The following is a 20,931-nucleotide window of genomic DNA, read 5'->3' on the forward strand; positions in this document are numbered from 1 at the left end:
AAAGTTTCAAAGCTTTATCTAAAAAGACTGTCAAAATATGAACTGGTACGAAATATTAACCAAGATTTCTAAGTCGAAAGGGGCCATAATTCAGCCAAAATCCCTGATGGAGTTATGTACTCTTGCCTATAACTGGCCATGGTGATGGTAAACAAGTGTTGAAAGTTTCAAAGCTTTATCTTAAAAGACTTTCTCAAAATATGAACTGGTACGAAAAACTTAACCATGATTTCTAAGTCAAAAGGGGCCATAATTCAGCCAAAATCCTTGATGGAGTTATGTGCTCTTGCCTATAACTGGTCATGATGATGGTAAACAAGTGTTGAAAGTTTCAAAGCTTTATCTTAAAAGACTTTGTCAAAATATGAACTGGTACAAAAAATTTTACCACGATTTCTAAGTCAAAAGGGGCCATAATTCAGCCAAAATCCTTGATGGAGTTATGTACTCTTGCCTATAACTGGCCATGGTGATGGTAAACAAGTGTTGAAAGTTTCAAAGCTTTATCTTAAAAGACTTTGTCAAAATATGAAATGGTACGAAAAACTTAACCATGATTTCTAAGTCAAAAGGGGCCATAATTCAGCCAAAATCCTTGATGGAGTTATGTGCTCTTGCCTATAACTGGCCATGATGATGGTAAACAAGTGTTGAAAGTTTCAAAGCTTTATCTCAAAAGACTTTGTCAAAATGTGGACTGGTACGAAAAACTTAACCAAGGTGTGACGCCGACGCCGTGGTGAGTAGGATAGCTCTACTTATTCTTCAAATAGTCGAGCTTAAAACCGAATGATGCTCCCCAATATGGGGAATAATGTATAAGAAACAAAACAAGAGGGCCATCATAAGAGGGCCATGATGGCCCTATATCGCTCATCTGAGTACCATTGCTGATCAAGTTTTGACATAGATCACATAGGCATACACACTTAATTAGGACAAAAATATTCTCTTGTAACAGTCCCTTTTGCTCTATGGGTCACATACTAGTCAGGGCCAATCTCCATATGAAGTTTGAGCGTCCTAGGCTCAAATGCTGCATTTTTGTACTAGCATGACTATTTCTTATCCTGGAAGACTTAAATAACATTTAAAACCAATCTCATTAGATGCTGCTGAAGTATATTCATTTACATAAAATAAAGGGAGGTAATTTGTCATAAATTCAGTCAAAAGTTATCTATGTGTACCCTGGCTGTCTGAGTCCATCTGATGGCATAAATGACATTTCAAATCAGTATCTTCATTAGTTACTGAGATACACCACTTTTAATTTGAAACAAAGGGAGGTAACCTGACATAAAATCAGTCCGTAGTTATCTACCCTGATTGTCTCAGTCTAACTTAAGACAATAATTAAATTTCAAATGAGTCTGATAAATATTTACTGAGATAAATCCATTTTTATTAAAATCAGGGGAGGTAATCACGCACTGGTATATGCATATAGAAGATAGATCATACAGAGTACAAGCCTTTACAACAATATATTAGAAAAGTATTCATATCGATAAGCGTTCAATCAAGAGTTATCTAACATGTCTATTTCTTACCATTGAAAACATAAGTAACGCCTCAAAACAATCTCATTAGAAGCTGGTATATTCATTTACATAAAAAATAAAGGGAGGTAATTTGTCATAAACTCAATAAATATGTATCTTCATTGATTGTCCAAGGAATCTGATGGCATAAATGAAATTTCAGATCAGTATCTTCATTTGTTATGGAGATATACCTATTTTTGTTCGAAATAACGGGAGGTAATCTGACATAAAATCAGTCAAAGGTTACCGTATCTATCCCGATTGTCTCAGTCCAACTAATGACAATAATGAAATTTCAAATGAGTCCTATAAGTACTTACTGATACAAATCCATTTTGATTAAAATCAGGAGAGGTAATCAGATATAAAATAACTCCGGAACCTATGATTAGTTCTGACATATTCATCATGGCATCCAAAGATTTATTGTTGTTGAAGATATTTTGCAAGTTTGTATCAATAAAACCATAAATGAAGTCTCTATATGGCTGCAAAAGCCGTAATACTAATAGCGAATTTTGGACTTTTAAGAGGCCATAACTCTGGAACCCATGATGGGTATTATGCCAATACAAGTTGTGTGCAAGTTTGATTAAAGTTGATTGCAAAATGTTTTGTCTATTGTGTTCACAGGCCAAAAGTAGCAAATTTTGGCCCTTTGAGGGGCCATAACTCTTAATAATTATAAAGAAGGGACCTGCACATAACACTCCGTCTCATGACGGTGTACAACTGTGCCAAGTTACATTAAAATCCCTCCATGCATGAAGAAGAAATGCTCCGGATAGTCATTCTTGCATCTGACCTTTGGCCTCCAAGTGTGACCATGACCTTACACCTAGGAACCTGGTTCTTGTGCACCACACTCCGTCTCATAGTGGTGAACATTTGTGCCAAGTTATATCAAAATCCCTCCATGCAGGAAGAAGAAATGCTCTGGACAAAGTTTTCAGTTTTGTATCCTTTGACCTGTGTGACCTTGACCTTAGATCTATGGACCTGGTTCTTGCGCTAATTTGACTCACGATTGTGAACAATTGTGCCAAGTAACATCAAAATTCCTTTATGCATTTAAAAGATATGCTCCTGTCAAAGTCATTCTTGAATTTGACCTTTGACCTCTGTGAACTTGACCTTAGACCTAGGGACCTAGTTCTTACGCATGACACTCCATCTCATGATGGTGAACAATTCAGTCAATGGTGCCAAGTTTCATCAAAAACCCTCCATGCATCAAGAAGATATGCTCCGGACAAAGTCTGTGGACCCCGCCCGTCTGCAATGGGCGTTCCCAAAATATGCCCAGTTTTTCAAAACGGAGGTATAAAAAGGAGAAAACTGAATAAAGGGAGATAATTAAAGCAAGGGAAATATCATTAAGCGTAATTTTTGCCCCTATCATCATGATCATTTTGTGAAGTTTCATTGAAATGCAAGTAATGCTCCCGACAAGCCTTCTTTTGTATAATAAAAGGAGATAATTCAAAAATTAGGTAAAGTAGAGTTATGGTTCTTGGACACTGCACTTCCCGTCAATGGCCTCTATCATTTAGTGAAGTTTCAAAAAAGGAAATGTCTATCGGCATGACCGTCGTGCCAATTATTTTTTTTATTGCCACGACGGTTGTGCCGATTGTGACGGTTTTACCGTTTCAAATCTGGGGCCTGGAGCCCATTCAGTTGGGAAAAATGATGTGTAAAACACGAAAATTGGGAAATAAAAAAAATATTATAAGTTTTACCATCATACAACCTTTATTTCAGCATTGTTATTGTTGTGTCACATTACAAGTCAACTTTTGTTTGTCTTTTGAAAGTGTCTATTAAATTTTTTCTAGTATCTCTTCAGTGAAAGACTCTCCGACACTCAACGGTCACTAAAGCCTTCACTAACTTGTGTACAGTGTTTTATCATCCGAGGATGTGTTAAATTCATCATCAGTGTTCCCTGATCTTACCGAATCCTGAGACGTTATCTCAGGCACTTATATTATTGACAAAGCAGAAGCTAGAAAGCTTTTGGTTGTCAGCAGTATACTTTTCAGTGACTTTCTTTGTATAATATTTAGGCGTAAAAAAAACAAGAGCTGTCAGAGGACAGCAACGCTCGACTATTTAACAGCCTTGTCGCTTGAATAATTAAGAAAGTCGAAAAAGGGGCATAATTTAGTAAAAAAGTAAAATAGGGTTATGGAACCAGCATAGTGCTTATCAGCTCATGACAGTGGATAAGTGTATGCAGTTTCAATCCATTCCCATTAGTGGGTTACTGAGATACCAGCTTACATATAAGAATTTAACCCAAAAACTCCTAAGTTGAAAAAGGGGCATAATTTTGTAAAATGCAAAGTTGAGTTATTGACCCTTTGCACTGCAAGTCATATCATGACAGTGAACTAGCGTGTGAAGTTTCAATCCTTTCCCATTAGTGGATACTGAGAAACCAGCTTACATACAAAAACTTAACCAAAAATTTCTATGTTGAAAAAGGGGCATAATTTTGTAAAAAAGCAAAATAAAGTTATGGGACCTGCTTTGTGCATGTCAGATCATGACAGTAAACAAGTGTGTGAAGTTTCAATCCATTCCCATTAGTGAGTACTGAGATACCAGCTTACATACAAAACCTTAACCAAAAAATTCTAAGTCGAAAAAGGGGCATAATTTTGTAAAAAAGCAAAATAGAGTTATCGAACCTGTGCAATGTAAGTCAGTTTATCACAGTAAATAAGTGTGTGAAGTTTCAATCCATTCCCACAAGTGGTTACTGAGATACCAGCTTACATACAAAACCTTAACCAAAAAATTTTAAGTCAAAAAAGGGGCATAATTTTGTAAAAAAGCAAAACAGAGTTATGGAACCTGTGCAATGTAAGTCAGTTTATCACAGCGAATAAGTGTGTGAAGTTTCAATCCATTCCCACAAGTGGTTGCTGAGATACCAGCTTACATATAAAAACTTAACCAAATCGGGACGCGGACGCCGACGTGGACGCAGACGCCGATGCAGACGCCGACGCATGGGCGAGTCCAATAGCTCTACTATTCTATGAATAGTCGAGCTAAAAAGTTGTTTGTTTCCGGTGACCCGACCTACCCTATTTTTTTACCGCCGACCCTACCTTTTTTAGCGGTAAAATCGGGCCGCATATTTTTGCAAATAAGTATATTATTATTTTTATAGCTCTTTGCACGAATGGACTACTCCACCGATCGGGCGAGTGGTTTTTTCTTGGTAACTTTACCAAATTGAGAAATTACATCAGGCAAAATTACCTGGATTGACTGGAATTTACCCGCGAATCGTAAAAATATCAAAACGTCATGCTGGTAATTTTCCATTCCACAAGCACGTGCGCCCTATAGTAATATCACATCGCGGTTACTTCTGACACAAAAAACGCGCATAGTGCATTCATTTTTTGATATAATCTCTTCAAATTTTCAACACCGCTTGAGAACTAATACAGTTTGAGTTCTATAACAATTTTAATAAGATATCCACAGGAATGTAGGCAAAATTCTTTAAAAACGATCAAATTTTCATATAATGTTTTGTAAAATTTCTAACAGCGCGATCTTGATTATTTACTTCTTTCTTAAAGTAAATAAACGGTACATACTATGGTAATAAAATTCAGACTTTTGACCAGAATGTACAAAAACCACAATTAAAAAATCTTAAATAATGCGGCAGCAATTTAAATACATGGAGTAAAACGATTTTTGGCAAACAGATTTCTGTTAGCACGGCAGAATAGGTTACGTGACCTCGTGAACGTAAATAGAAATGTGGTTTTAAAATAAAGCAGTATGATGTTGTTGCGGATTTTAATAAGTTTTAAATTATTCATTGTACATCTATTTTTTGACACAACACTTCGTTAGATATTCTTTTCAAACAATAATGTAAAATTCCTTGAGGGCAAATAGGTCACAGAGGTAGGCTATCCACTATCATCGTTCACGGTTTGACACATTTACATGTCAGTTTATTCGGGATATTGCACATTCGCTTTAAAAAAAAGATAAAGAAAAAACTTTTTTATTGATTTCTTCTCAACAATTTAAGGAATCGAGAAAGTACGATCAGACAGTGATGTGTCACATGGCGAGAAAACATGACGTAATGCAATGACAATCTCGGGCAACTATACCGCTTTAATCTCCACTTCAGATGCCATAATAACCGACACACTTCTTTTAGCTCTTTGAGGGGGTGTTATCTGATGACGAAAACAAGGCTAATTACTTAGTTTATCATCAGAATAATTACCGATAATTGTTAATTTTTTTTTTCACTTTCAACACGGGTCGACGTCGGGTGGATGATGATTATTGTGTCCATATTTTGGGACACGTTACAAATTAATTATTTTTCGGGATAACAGATTGCTAGTCTTCCATTTTTAATTAATTTAGAAATAAGCCCTGTTTCTTTGGGTCATTTGAAGTTATGACATTTGGAGGTCCACTAAAGTCTGAGCAGGTCTACTAGATTTCAGCAGTTGGTGGACATGCTGAAAAAAGTTAAGGTCGAGGCCTGCAGAGGCTTGAAAAGTCAGGTTTTAGATGGGATTTATAGTAGTAGTAAGACGTTGAACAACCACTTTCAGCTTTAATAATTCACAATTTGGGCATACCAGTCAAAACTTCATTGTCTGGCATTTCCAGTTAATCCAGAATTTTAGATTGGGGTAGGGGGTGATGGTATTAATCTCAATGCAGATCAAAGATGCAAATCATATTCCTGGCCAGTGTGCTTTTACTTGGTTTAGTTTGAAATATAAATGTTGGTTGTTGAATAATATTCAATATTAAAATTATATTATTTAAAGAGAGAATCCACAGCAAGATTTCATTCAAGTTTCACGTTTAATTAAATATAAACCATGTTCTCTGCAAGTAATTGCCAACTTCTCCACATGAATTAGCGGCGGAGAATGAATGATATAGGACACAACGATCCTATGACCACTTGATCCGTAGATCGTCTGCTCTACCTTGAGCTAATCGGACAGGCTTATAAATCTGGAAATGAAAAAACAACAACAACAAAACGCAAACATGTAAAGCAAATATTTATTTCATAATATTTAAATACACAATCAAATGGCATTTTATATTGCTAAAACATCATCAAAGTCATTGTACATCCGGGTGTAAATCAAACATAACAATAGGATGCATGTTTATAAGGTTTATAATCTCCCTGTTTGAAACTACAATAGCGTTAAAAAAAAAAAAAAAAAAAAATGCCTACCTACCTACCCACCCTATTTTTTTTGGCCATGTCACTGGAAACAAACAATTTTTTTTTTAGGCCTTATTTATAATTGCTCAGCATATTTTCCTTTCTGGTGAAAATTGGTGAGCTTGATTAAATGTGATCGTGTACAGGTGTGGTTATTCAATTAACACAGAAACAGTGTTAACTCAATTAAATATATTAAAGGAATAAGAAGTAAAACGGAATCTAAAATAGCTAGTATAATAATTGTAAACCTGAAAATTGAGATTACCACAAAATTGGTATTTTTTGCCAGATTTTTGGGAAATTTAAACCTCAAAATTGGAAAAGTTAGCAAATTATTGCAATTGGGATGGGGCCAAAATTCGGCCCCAAAATCAACCTTAAACAAGAGGGCCAAGATGGCCCTAGGTCGCTCACCTGTAAAACACACCGTAACAGTGTAAACATGTTTGACCTAGTGATTTCATGGAAACAAATATTCTGGCAATTTTTCATTTAGACTGGACCAAAAATGTGGTCTCTTAAAGTATTTTCTTAGAAATGACCTAGTGACCTCGTTCTGACCCTAGATAACCCATATTCGAACTTGACCTAGATTTTATCAAGGCAATCATTCTGACAAAATTTCATGAGGACCAATTGAAAAATACAGTCTCTATTGCGTGCACAAGTTTTATTCTTTGATTTGACCTAGTGACCTTGTTTCTGATCGCAGATGACCCATATTCAAACTCTACCTAGATTTTATCAAGGCAATCATTCTGACATAATTTTATAAAGATCAACTGAAAAATACAGCCTCTATTGCATTCACAAGTTTTTTTCTTTGATTTGACCTAGTGAACTAGTTTTTAATCCAAGATGACCCATATTCCAACTTGACATAGATTTTATCAAGGCAATCATTCTGACCAAATTTCATGAAGATCAATTGAACAAGAGCTGTCCATAAGACAGCCAAGCTCGACTATTCGAAATATTGTCCCAGAGGCAGGAAAATATTACCTAAAAAGGTTAAATATCAAAAGAGTTTTAAGTTCAAAAGGGGGAATAATTTGACCAAAATGCATATCAGTTATGGGACTTGCTGCTATCAACTAGTTTTATAACCCCTAAGGCACATGTGAAGTTTCAATTCAATATCTGCATTAGTTTTGGAGAAAGAAACTCGCATGTAAAACTTTAACCAGAATTTTCAAAGTCCAAAAGGGGGCATAATTTGCCCAAAATACAGGCCAGAGTTATGGAACTTGATCCAGTGAGGTTAGTAATTGATCTAGAAAAAGAAAAAATAAGTTTCAAATCTATATGCCTTTTAGTAATAGCTGTATGTACTTGCACGCAAAACTTTAACCAGAATTTGCTAAGTCCAAAAGGGGGCATAATTTGGCCAAAATGAAGGTCAGAGTTATGGGACTTGCTGCTATCAACTAGTTTTATAACCCCGAAGACACACGTGAAGTTTCAAATCAATATCTGCATTAGTTTTGGAGATAATAACTTGCATGTAAAACTTTAACCAAAATTTTCTAAGTCTAAAAGGGGACATAATTTGCTAAAAATACATGTCAGAGTTATGGGTCTTGACCCAGTGAGGTTGGTAATTGATCTAGAAAAAGAAAAAATAAGTTTCAAATCTATATGCCTTTTAGAAATAGCTGTATGTACTTGCACGCAAAACTTTAACCAGAATTTTCTAAGTCCAAAAGGGGGCATAATTTGGCCAAAATGAAGGTCAGAGTTATGGGACTTGGTGCTATCAACTAGTTTTATAACCCCGAAGACACACGTGAAGTTTCAAATCAATATCTGCATTAGTTTTGGAGATAATAACTTGCATGTAAAACTTTAACCAAAATTTTCTAATCTAAAAGGGGACATAATTTGCTAAAAATACATGTCAGAGTTATGGGTCTTGACCCAGTGAGGTTGGTAATTGATCTAGAAAAAGAAAAAATAAGTTTCAAATCTATATGCCTTTTAGAAATAGCTGTATGTACTTGCACGCAAAACTTTAACCAGAATTTTCTAAGTCCAAAAGGGGGCATAATTTGGCCAAAATGAAAGTCAGGGTTATGGGACTTGCTGCTATCAACTAGTTTTATAACCCCGAAGACACAAGTGAAGTTTCAAATCAATATCTGCATTAGTTTTGGAGATAATAACTTGCATGTAAAACTTTAACCAAAATTTTCTAAGTCTAAAAGGGGGCATAATTTGCTCAAAAAACATGTCAGAGTTATGGGACTTGACCCAGTGAGGTTTGTAATTGATCTAGAAAAAGAAAAAATAAGTTTCAAATCTATATGCCTTTTAGAAATAGCTGTATGTACTTGCACGCAAAACTTTAACCAGAATTTTCTAAGTCCAAAAGGGGGCATAATTTGGCCAAAATGAAAGTCAGGGTTATGGGACTTGCTGCTATCAACTAGTTTTATAACCCCGAAGACACATGTGAAGTTTCAAATCAATATCTGCATTAGTTTTGGAGATAGTAACTTGCATGTAAAACTTTAACCAAAATTTTCTAAGTACAAAAGGGGGCATAATTTGCTCAAAATACATGTCAGAGTTATGGGACTTGACCCAGAGAGGTTGGTAATTGACCTAGAAAAAGAAAAAATAAGTTTCAAAGCTATATGCCTTTAATTGATGGCTGTATGTACTTGCATGCAAAAACTTAACCAAGGTGTGACGCCGACGCCGACGCCGACGCCAGGGTGAGTAGAATAGCTAGACTATTCTTCGAATAGTCGAGCTAAAAATACAGCTTCTTAGAAAGTATCTTTTCTGTTTTGAGCCTTCCGCGACGATTTCTGGGCAGAGAGGCGGCTATTTTTAAATCACATTTTAATTATTAAAAAACAAAAATTTAAGTGAAATTTTAAGATACCTAGAAGAACATCCATTTTTTCCTTCCATTCAATTGATGTTAATGTGAATAAACGGCAAAACACAAGTTTGTCACTGTTTTAAACAACACAACCTGAAGTTTACACAAATTTTACATGGTTCTGATTCATGTCACGTGATCGATAACGACCAACATCACTGTAAGCGTGTACTGAGTGTAATGGCAGACGTGTAAATACAGCCAGGTAGCCAAACTGAAACATATAGTGTTTACGCTTTATTAACGTGTTCGACTGTTTAAACCATAAAATGATTCAGTTTTATTTTGTTTTACATTTTCATCCTGTAAAATTAATATATTGCCTGATCGTGTTTTTACCTAAATGAAGTAAATCTACTTTCACCACAGAATAGGTCGTTATTGGTTTTGATGTAAAGAAAGGTATTATGACCTATCACGAAAATATCTCAGAATAACTTTTGACGTCAAATTATTTGCAACAGATGGACAGACATAGCGGCAATTACTAATACTAGGTAGTAGATATGCTCGCCCTTTAGGGAGCATAACAAGAGGACCATGATGGTCCTGAATCGCTCACCTATCCCCACATGACCAAGTGTTGAACCGAGTATGACGTCGTTATTTCTATTATTTGACATAGTGACCTAGTTTTTGAGCACATGTGACCTAGATATCATCAAGATAAAAAATTCTGACCAATTTTTATGAAGATCCATTGAAAAATATGACCTCAAGAGAGGTCACAAGGTTTTTCTATTATCTGACCTAATGACCTAGTTTTTGAAGGCACGTGACCCACTTTTAAACTTTTTAACTAGATATCATCAAGGTGAACATTCTCACCAATTTTCATGAAGATCTCGTGAAAAATATGGCCTCTAGAGAGGTCACAAGGTTTTTCTATTTTTCGACCTACTGACCTAGTTTTTGACCGCACATGACCCAGTTACAAACTTAACCTAGATATCATCAAGATGAACAGTCTCATTAATTTTCATGAAGATCCATTGAGAAAGATGGCCTCTAGAGACATCAAAAGGTTTTTCTATTTTTAGACCTACTGACCTAGTTTTTGACTGCACGTGACCCAGTTTCGAACTTGACCTAGAAATCATCAAGGTGAACATTCTGACCAATTTTCATGAAGATCTCTTGAAAAATATGGCCTCTAAAGAGGTCACAAGGTTTTTCTATTTTTAGATCTACTGACCTAGTTATTGATCGCACGTAACCCAGTTTCGAACCTAACCTAGATATCATCAAGGTGAACAGTCTGACCAATTTTCATAAAGATCCCATGAAAAATATGGCCTCTAGAGAGGTCACAAAATTTTTTATATTTTCAGACCTACTGACCTAGTTTTTGACCGCACGTGACCCAGTTTCAAACTTGATCTAGATATCATCAAGGTGAACATTCTGACCAATTTTTATGAAGATCCATTGAGAAATATGGCCTCTAGAGAGGTCACAAGGTTTTTCTATTTTTAGACCTACTGACCTAGTTTTTGACCCCACGTGACCCAGTTTCCAATTGACCTAGATATCATCAAGGTGAACATTCTCACCAATATTCATGAAGATCTCTTGAAAAATATGGCCTCTAGAGAGGTCACAAGGTTTTTCTATTTTTAGACCTACTGACCTAGTTTTTGACCCCACGTGACCCGGTTTCGAACTTGACCTAGATATCATCAAGATGAACATTCTGACCAATTTTCATGAAGATCCATTGAGAAATATGGCCTCTAGAGAGGTCACAAGGTTTTTCTATTTTTAGACCTACTGACCTAGTTTTTGACCCCACGTAACCCAGTTTCGAACTTGACCTAGATATCATCAAGTTGAACATTCTGACCAATTTTCATGAAGATCCATTGAGAAATATGGCCTCTAGAGAGGTCACAAGGTTTTTCTATTTTTAGATCTACTGACCTAGTTTTTGACCCCACGTGATCCAGTTTCAAACTTGACCGAGATATTATCAAGATGAACATTCTGACCAATTTTCATGAAGATCCATTGAGAAATATGGCCTCTAGAGAGGTCACAAGGTTTTTCCATTTTTAGACCTACTGACCTAGTTTTTGATCCCACGTGACCCAGTTTCGAACTTGACCTAGATATTATCAAGGTGAACATTCTGACTAATTTTCATGAAGATCTCATGAAAAATATGGCCTCTAGAGAGGTCACAAGGTTTTTCTATTTTTAGATCTACTGACCTAGTTATTGACCGCACGTGACCCAGTTTCGAACTTGACCTAGATATCATCAAGATGAACATTCTGACCAACTTTCATAAAGATCCCATGAAAAATGTGACCTCTAGAGTGGTCACAAGCAAAAAGTTTACGCACGGACGGACGCACGGACGACGTACGCCACGCGATCACAAAAGCTCACCTTGTCACTTTGTGACAGGTGAGCTATTTATTTATTTATTTATTTTGTTGGGTTTAACGTCGCACCGACACAATTTTGGGTCATATGGTGACTTTCCAGCTTTAATGGTGGAGGAAGACCCCAGGTGCCCCTCCGTGCATAATTTCATCACGAGCGGGCGACAGGTGAGCTAAAAATCAAGCATTTACACATCCAGCCTGGTTGTGATCATCCAGATTTGGTGGTCGCATACCAGTACCTAGCACATATACTCCTTTCTCATGATACCATGGCTTCCATGATACCGGTGTAATCAGTTTTCTCGTGAGACTTTTACTTTAGCCCTGTCTACCGGATGTTGATATAATTACTGAAACAGACCGGAAGCCGCTCTTCCATATCGCACAATTTTTTGTGAAAATGTCAAGATTACTGGCGAGTTATTTACCTTTTTATACAAAACTAGTTTAAACATGATATCCTACCTTTGCTCCCCACCCCCTGTGTCAAAAAACCCTCTAATTTTCCTGCAAACACTGTTTATTATCTTGAATTTTTGGCGAGAGTATCGTCTGACAGACTCACTAATGACGTCATCAAACCGGAACCATGTTGTTTCTATATTTAGAACATTTCGTACAAATAAAAGTATGGAAAGCCTTTAAGGCAAAAAAGTGAATTTACAGCAATATGCAAAATATAATGATATCCATTTAAACACCTGTACAGCCAGTGTGTTTGATATATGTGTCTGTCATTTAAAAGATATTTTAATCGATACTCTCACAAGATACATATAACTGCTACTCTTTATTATTGTAGTTGGTAATTCTTGCCAAAATTTTATTCTTAGATTAAATCTAGATTATGAAATCACTTCTTGTAAACAAGAGGACCATGATGGTCCTGAATCGCTCACCTGTTCCCACATGACCCAGTTTTGAGTATGACGTCATTTTTTCTACTATTTGACATAGTGACCTAGTTTTAGAGCTCATGTGACCCAGTTTTGAACTTGACCTAGATATCATCAAGATAAAAATTCTGACCAATTTTCATGAAGATCCATTGAAAAATATGGCCTCTAGAGAGGTCACAAGGTTTTTCTATTATTTGACCTATTGACTTAGTTTTCGAAGGTACGTGACCCTTTTTTTGAAATTGACCTAGATATCATCAAGGTGAACATTCTCACTAATTTTCATGAAGATCTTGTGAAAAATATGGCCTCTAGAGAGATCACAAGGTTTTTCTATTTTTAGACCTACTGACCTAGTTTTTGAAGGCACGTGACCCAGTTTCGAACTTGACCTAGATATCATCAAGGTGAACATTCTGATCAATTTTCATATAGGCCCCATGAAAAATGTGACCTCTAGAGTGGTCACAAGCAAAAGTTTACGTACGGACAGACGCACGCACGACAGACGCTGCGCGATCACAAAAGCTCACCTTCTCACTTTGTGACAGGTGAGCTAAAAAGAATTCTTTGATAATATGAACTCTAAATGTTACTGAGTTGTATATCATTATGTTTAACCTACATTTAGTGCCCTTACTTTATATTTTAGGATCCTCCAGTAAAGAAAAGAAAACTCCAGTATGATAGATCTAATCTTCAGAGAGCATTTGAAGCTACACAGAATTTTAGGTTTATCGGTATATAGAGCTGCAAGAGAGTATCAGTGCCAGTGTCAATGTTAAGAGACAGAACTTGTGGACTTGTTGCTCTGGATGTTAAGATAGGCTTTGACACTATATTTTCTAAAGATGAAGAGGAAAGGTTGGTAAATCACATCACTTACATGGCAGGCACAGGGTATGGATACAGTGCATCTTCAATTAAGTATATGGCAAAGGACTATGCAGACTCATTAGGCAAGAATGTAAAGGCAAAGGAAGCTCTAAGCAACAACTGGTTTTACAGTTTCATTAAGAGGTGGCCTAATCTTGCAGTTGTAAATCCTCAAAAGCTGTCTATAGCACAAGCTAAGTCTGCCTCCAGGGAGACATTGAACAACTATTACAAAGAATTAGCAACTGTTCTGACAACTAATCACCTTAGGGACAAACCCCAAAATATATACAATGTGGATGAAACAGGGGTAAATAGTGAGCATTCTCCGCCAAAAGTTGTTTGTGATAAGAACACAGTACCTCAAAACATTACCTCATCTAGATCATCTACAGTTACAATAATTGCTGCTGGAAATGCATTGGGCAGTAGTATTCCCCCATATTATGTTTTTCCAGGCCATGGCAGCTACGGAATCCGGAATTTTCTGAATGGAACCTGCCCTGGTGCTGACGGGGAGATGTCCAAAACAGGCTGGTTGAATTCCAATGTCTTCCAGAACTATCTGACTAAACATTTTGCTACATATGTTAAGCTTAGTGAAGACAGGTCAAGCAACTTTGATACTATATGATGGACACAAGTCCCATATATCACTCACTTTAACTGATTGGGCAAGAAAGCACAATGTCATCTAGTTTGTTCTGCCGCCGCATTCCAGTCATGTGACTCAACCTTTGGATGTGGCAGTGTTTGGTCCATTTAAGTCCATGTACTACACAGATTGTCAGGCGTACATGAGAAGGAACCCTGGAGCAAATATTACAAAATACCAGATTGCAGAACTTACTGCTACACCATATCTCAAAGCATTATCTGCTACCAATCTAATCTCAGCCTTCAGGTGCACTGGTATACATCCGTTTGACAATAAAGCTATTTTAGACTCTCAAGCAGCCCCATCTGTAATATACTTGAATGAACAATCACAGGATACCAGTGAGAAAACTGAACCAGAAAATCCACATAGTACGTACCTCTGAAGCTAGCGAATGTTTGGAACTTAGTTCTGAAGTCACCTCTCATGAGTTGCCGCAGTCCACTTCAGACTTTTTCCAGAAAAGGACAATAACTCAGGCTATTCCAAACAAGAGGACCATGATGGTCCTGAATCGCTCACCTCTTCCCACATGACCCAGTTTTGAGTATGACGTCGTTTTTTCTATTATTTGACATAGTGCCCTAGTTTTTTAGCTCATGTGACCAAGATAAAAATTCTGACCAATTTTCATGAAGATCCATTGAAAAATATGGTCTCTAGAGAGGTCACAAGGTTTTTCTATTATTTGACCTATTGACCTAGTTTTCGAAGATATCTAGATATCATCAAGGTGAACATTCTCACTAATTTTCATGAAGATCTCATGAAAAATACGGCCTCTAGAGAGGTCACAAGGTTTTTCTATTTTTATATCTACTGGCCTAGTTTTTGACCGCACGTGACCCAGTTTCAAAACTGACCTAGATATCATCAAGGTGAACATTCAGATCAATTTTCATGAAGATCCATTGAAAAATATGGCCTCTAGAGAGGTCAAAAGATTTTTCTAATTTTAGACCTACTGACCTAGTTTTTGACCGCAGTTGACCCAGTTTCAAACTTGACCTAGATATCATCAAGATGAACATTCAGACCAACTTTCATACAGATCCCATGAAAAGTATGGCCTCTAGAGAGGTCACAAGGTTTTTTATTATTTGACCTACTGACCTAGTTTTTTATGGCACGTGACCCAGTTTCAAAGCTGACCTAGATATCATCAAGGTGAATATTCTGACCAATTTTCATGAAGATCCATTCAAGGGTATGGCCTCTAGAGAGGTCACAAGTTTTTCTATTTCAAGACCTACTGACCTAGTTTTTGATCGCAGTTGACCCAGTTTCAAACTTGACCTATATATCATCAAGATAAACATTCAGACCAACTTTCATACAGATCCCATGAAAAATATGGCCTCTAGAGAGGTCACAATGTTGTTTCATTATTTGACCTACTGACCTCCTTTTTGATGGCACGTGACCCACTTTCGAACTTGACCTAGATATCATCAAGATGAACATTCTGACCAATTTTTATGGAGATCCATTCACAAGTATGGCCTCTAGAGAGGTCACAAGGTTTTTCTATTTTTAGACCTACTGACCTAGTTTTTGACTGCACATGACCCTGTTTCGAACTTGACCTAGATATCATCAAGATGAACATTCAGACCAACTTTCATACAGATCCCTTGAAAAATATGGCCTTCAGAGAGGTCACAAGGTTTTTCTATTATTTGACCTACTGACCTAGTTTTTGAGCGCACGTGACCCAGTTTCGAACTAGACCTAGATATCATCAAGATGAACATTCAGACCAACTTTCATACAGATCCCATGAAAAATATGGCCTCTAGAGAGGTCACAAGGTTTTTCTATTATTTTACCTACTGACCTATTTTTTGACGGCACGTGACCCACTTTCGAATTTATCCTAGATATCATCAAGGTGAACATTCTGACCAATTTTCATGAAGATCTCATGAAATATATGGCCTCTAGAGAGGTCACAAGGTTTTTCTATTTTTAGACCTACTGACCTAGTTTTTGACCGCATGTGACCCAGTTTCGAACTTGACCTAGATATCATCAAGATGAACATTCAGACCAACTTTCATACAGATCCCATGAAAAATATGGCCTTTAGAGAGGTCACAAGGTTTTTCTATTGTTTGACCTACTGACCTAGTTTTTGAAGGCACGTGACCCAGTTTCGAACTTGACCTAGATATCATCAAGGTGAACGTTCTGACCAATTTTCATGAAGATCTTGTGAAATATATGGCCTCTAGAGAGGTCACAAGGTTTTTCTATTTTTAGACCTACTGACCTAGTTTTTGAAGGCACGTGACCCAGTTTCGAACTTGACCTAGATATCATCAAGGTGAACATTCTGACTAACTTTCATAAAGATCCCATGAAAAATGTGACCTCTAGAGTGGTCACAAGCAAAAGTTTACGGACGGATGCACGCACACACGGACGCACGACGGACACCGCGCGATCACAAAAGCTCACCTTGTCACTTTGTGACAGGTGAGCTAAAAAGCCAAAAAGGAAATTTGTTCCACCTTTCTTGGCAGGCAATCTGTTGAAAAAATCAAATACAGATATTTTGTCACTTCTGCTGAGAAAAGAAAAGAGTGTTGTGATAGTATAAAGAAATCCTGTGTGAACAGTCAGCAGAAGAAAGCTATGAAGAAACCCGGTGTAAATAATCAGCCTAAGAAAGCGAAAAGTTCAGTCAAAATTCAAAAAGTAAATGAAGAGCCAAAGCCAAGTACATCGGGCACAAGTAACAAAGGGAAGCCACTTTGATATCAGAGGATAGTTCAGATAGTGATATTGATACAGAAGTTTCAGAGGAAGAGAAATGTTGTGTTTGTGGTAAGTGGGAGCCTGATGAATTGAAAGGATCAGTTTACATAACACTAGTTAATTGGGGAAAGTGTGACTTTTGTGAACACTGGACACTGAAGACATGCTCCAAGATTAGAGTGTTGAGAAAAGACAGTGTGTTTCGATGTCCACACTGCCTCAGTGAAAATGAGTAAATGATTTCACAGACAATGACAATGTAAATACGTTATTTTACAGTTACAGATTGTTCAGTGTTCCTTTTGTGTTGAATTAACTTTTTCAAATTGTCTGAAAATATTAACTGTAAACTTACCTGAAGTACTGAGAAATATTAACATAACTGTGTATCAGGCTTTCCATAGTTGACACTTTTTTATGGTTGCACCGGTATCATGGGAAACAACTTTTGACTGACAGAATTCAACATGGCGTCATAGTCAGCAGGATTTTATAAACAGTAACCAGGTAATTAAAGTTTTCAATTTATTAGAATAAAGATCTAGGAAAAATGAAAGAAACAGCAAAGATATAAAAATCTAAGGTCAGTTGCTTTCTTTCGTTTTTTTCGTTTTGCGCACGGTAAGTGCCCCGGTATCATGAGAAACCAGGCTACTTTACACCCAAATAGTGTAGTGATAGTAGCTAGGTTTATAGGCCACTTCCAACAGCCTTGCTGTTGGGTTAACCCTTAAGCGACGTGGTCGAGTGTCCGCCTACAGATCTCGAGGTCCGGGGTTCGAGCCCCAGTAGGGACCTTGGTATTTTCTCTCTCAGGATTTACTTTAATGGTGTCAGAAGTGTTTGACGGACTCATGCGGTGGGCATGGAGTGTCATTCTGGAGAGCTGGTAAGCTCTGAATAGTAAAGGGGGAGAAGTGTAGTGATAGTAGGTTTATAGGCCACTTCCAACAGAAGACTGTTGGGTTAACCCTTTAGCGATGTGGTTGAGTGTCCGCCTACAGATCTCGAGGTCCAGGGTTCGAGCCCCAGGGACCTTGGTATTTTCTCTCTCAGGATTTACTTTAGGAAGTGTCTAGGGGTACGGATCCGTACCTGTAGAATCTGATTCTAGAGGTACGGATCCGTACCTCTAGACAAGCCTGTTGGGGGTTTTCTAGGGGTACGGACCTCCATTTTTCTAGAGATTCAGGGTCATTTACATTTCAAATTTTGTTGAAAATGAAATGACATTTCATCAGAATTCACCTTTAGTAAATGGTTTACAGATAACAACATTCGACCGATTTGTTACACTTTCTTTCGGAACGTAAATAACCGAGGAACACCAAATAAATCACGAGGATTCGAAATGGCAACAGTGATTTTTTTTGCCCTTTTGGGGAAAGGTCCGGTACCGGATAAATTGGGGAAAATAGCGGGTTTTTACTCAGATTGGGAATTTTTATAGTTAATTTATAACATCATTTCGAATGCTTCTTCCTTTATTTCCATGTAAATAGCATGAAACAAACTGTTTAAATGGTTAAGTCATGGTGAATGTCAATTGTAACTAAGTTTTCCTTCGGTAATCTTCAAAATGCAAACTTAATTTGGTCATTTGGGGAATTTTTCGATGATAATTGGGAAAAAAGATTGCATTTTTCAATTGGGAAAAGGTCCTTTTATGGGTACTTTATAAAGAAGGAAAAAAATCGCTGGGCAGAAAAAAAGATATAAAGATTAAACAAAATTATGTTAAATATGTTGGGGGGAAAAACTTTTTTTAATTGATAATTAACCCTTAGTGTATTTGTGTTTTTCACACATTTGGTAGTCTTTACGATCGAGATACATGGGACGTTTTCACAAACAGTTTCTTTTACTTAATGTCACTTAATTGATTATTAAACAATCAGTTCCGTGCCGATTATCATTATATCTTGTTAAATAACAAAATAAATTGGTGCATAATATTATGCCTAATTAATTAATTTATTTATATTTTTTGCTGAATTTCAAATAGAATTCCTTTAAGGGATAGATTTATTCATTAATCTAGCTGTTATGGATCAACAGTTTATTTGACAACAAACTAAATCGACACGGAACAGTGTATTCATTTGGAGTTCCTCGGTTATTTAGGTTTTGAAAGAGAAGATAAACCATCGGATGAACGCTGGTATCTGTAAACCAATTAGATCCAAGTTTTAAGTGAAGACTGGTTAAGACTTATTTGTTATTTCATTTTCAACAGAATTTAAGATGTAAATAACCCTAAATCTCTAGAAAAAGGAGGTCCGTACCCCTAGAAAACCCCTAACAGGCGTGTCTAGAGGTACGGATCCGTACCTCTAGAATCAGATTCTAGAGGTACGGATCCGTACCCCTAGACACTTCCTTTACTTTAATACAAAATTATTCTAGGAACTTACTAAGGTCTTCAAAAATAAATTTCTTTATACAATCTAGTGCCCTTTTCTTCACATTGTTTTCTTCCGTTTTCCGTTCAAGCATTGTATTTAAAAGACAGCGGAGACCATCCTCATAAAGAAAGGCAGCTGGTAGTCCGTAATTTACGAGAGAAAATTTTGTGGCCTTTTTTTCTATGCTTATCCATGCTCTTGAAAATGACACCGAGCTCCCTCCATTACATCCTTTCATAACCACTGGAGAAAATGAGCATGTTTTAACTCTGGTAGCGACAGAACCTATCATGTAAGCTATATCTGACAATTTTCTCTCAGGATCTTTTGACATCTCAAAAATTGTAACCCGCGCCACCACGTAATTACGATTTGGGGTAATTTCGACGATGCACCGTTTTCGGATATAAAGGCCGAACACCACTAAATCTGGCTGTCTTAGGCTATATGCCATAAAAGAAATTGTTCTTTGTTTTATATAAAATTCTGCTACTTTAGAACTATTTTGTTGCACTTTCTAAATTTTCACTCCGTCGTAGACCTATTTTCCACATTGTATCTATACCTACAAGATACAAGGAACTTTATTTAACGTCGGATATGAAATTAACAATTAACAGTAGCTTAAAGCTATTTCCCGACAAACGTATGATATAGTAATAACAAAATAAAATGAAAAAATAAAACAGCTGTAAAGAGAAAGCACAGTCATTAAAGAGCAAGGGAAGTAACTCTGTAACAGTACATAAATATTACTGACTTTGTTACTCCCCTTCAAAGCAAAATTCAAATAAATAAGCAAAACAAATTTTAGTTAATTACAAATAAGTAGATGACATATGGGTATTGTGGCAAGTGTAAAACAAAACCCTATTTAAGTAAGTGTCCCAAAAAGCTACCGAAAGAAAGGTGTAGATTTGGGAAAAGGGCCTGGAGAGGTCATTCACCCCACCACACCCACATCTGTCATCTACCCTAGGAGAAAAGAAGCACACAAATTAAAACATGAAAAAACAAAACAAACAACTTACAGTACATATTTACATAAAATTAACTAAACTAAGACAAACTAAGAGAGGAGCGCATAATTTATAATTAATAGGCTTTTAAAGCACATGCAAACTAATACTAGGGAAACTAAACTAAATCTATACGATGCAACTAAGAAATTAAAAAAAAAAATGAGGCATCAAGAGTATTATACAGAAAAAAGTAAAACCTGTGGGAAAGCTGCTGATCTTGACCTAGG

General features: G+C 36.6%; 1 protein-coding gene across 1 annotated transcript in view; it reads right to left on the reverse strand.

Moving 5' to 3' along the window:
- Window positions 1-20,046, reverse strand: part of LOC128553991 (uncharacterized) — a 53,233-nt gene extending 33,187 nt beyond the window's left edge. The window contains exon 1 of the mRNA XM_053535191.1: window positions 19,692-20,046. Within this exon, the coding sequence (XP_053391166.1) occupies window positions 19,692-20,016 (325 nt within the window). The 5' untranslated portion in view covers window positions 20,017-20,046. The remainder of the gene's footprint in view (window positions 1-19,691) is intronic.
- Window positions 20,047-20,931: the final 885 nt, after the last annotated feature.

Source organism: Mercenaria mercenaria, unplaced genomic scaffold (genome assembly GCF_021730395.1).
Source record: "Mercenaria mercenaria strain notata unplaced genomic scaffold, MADL_Memer_1 contig_4593, whole genome shotgun sequence".
Lineage (NCBI taxonomy): Eukaryota > Metazoa > Mollusca > Bivalvia > Venerida > Veneridae > Mercenaria > Mercenaria mercenaria.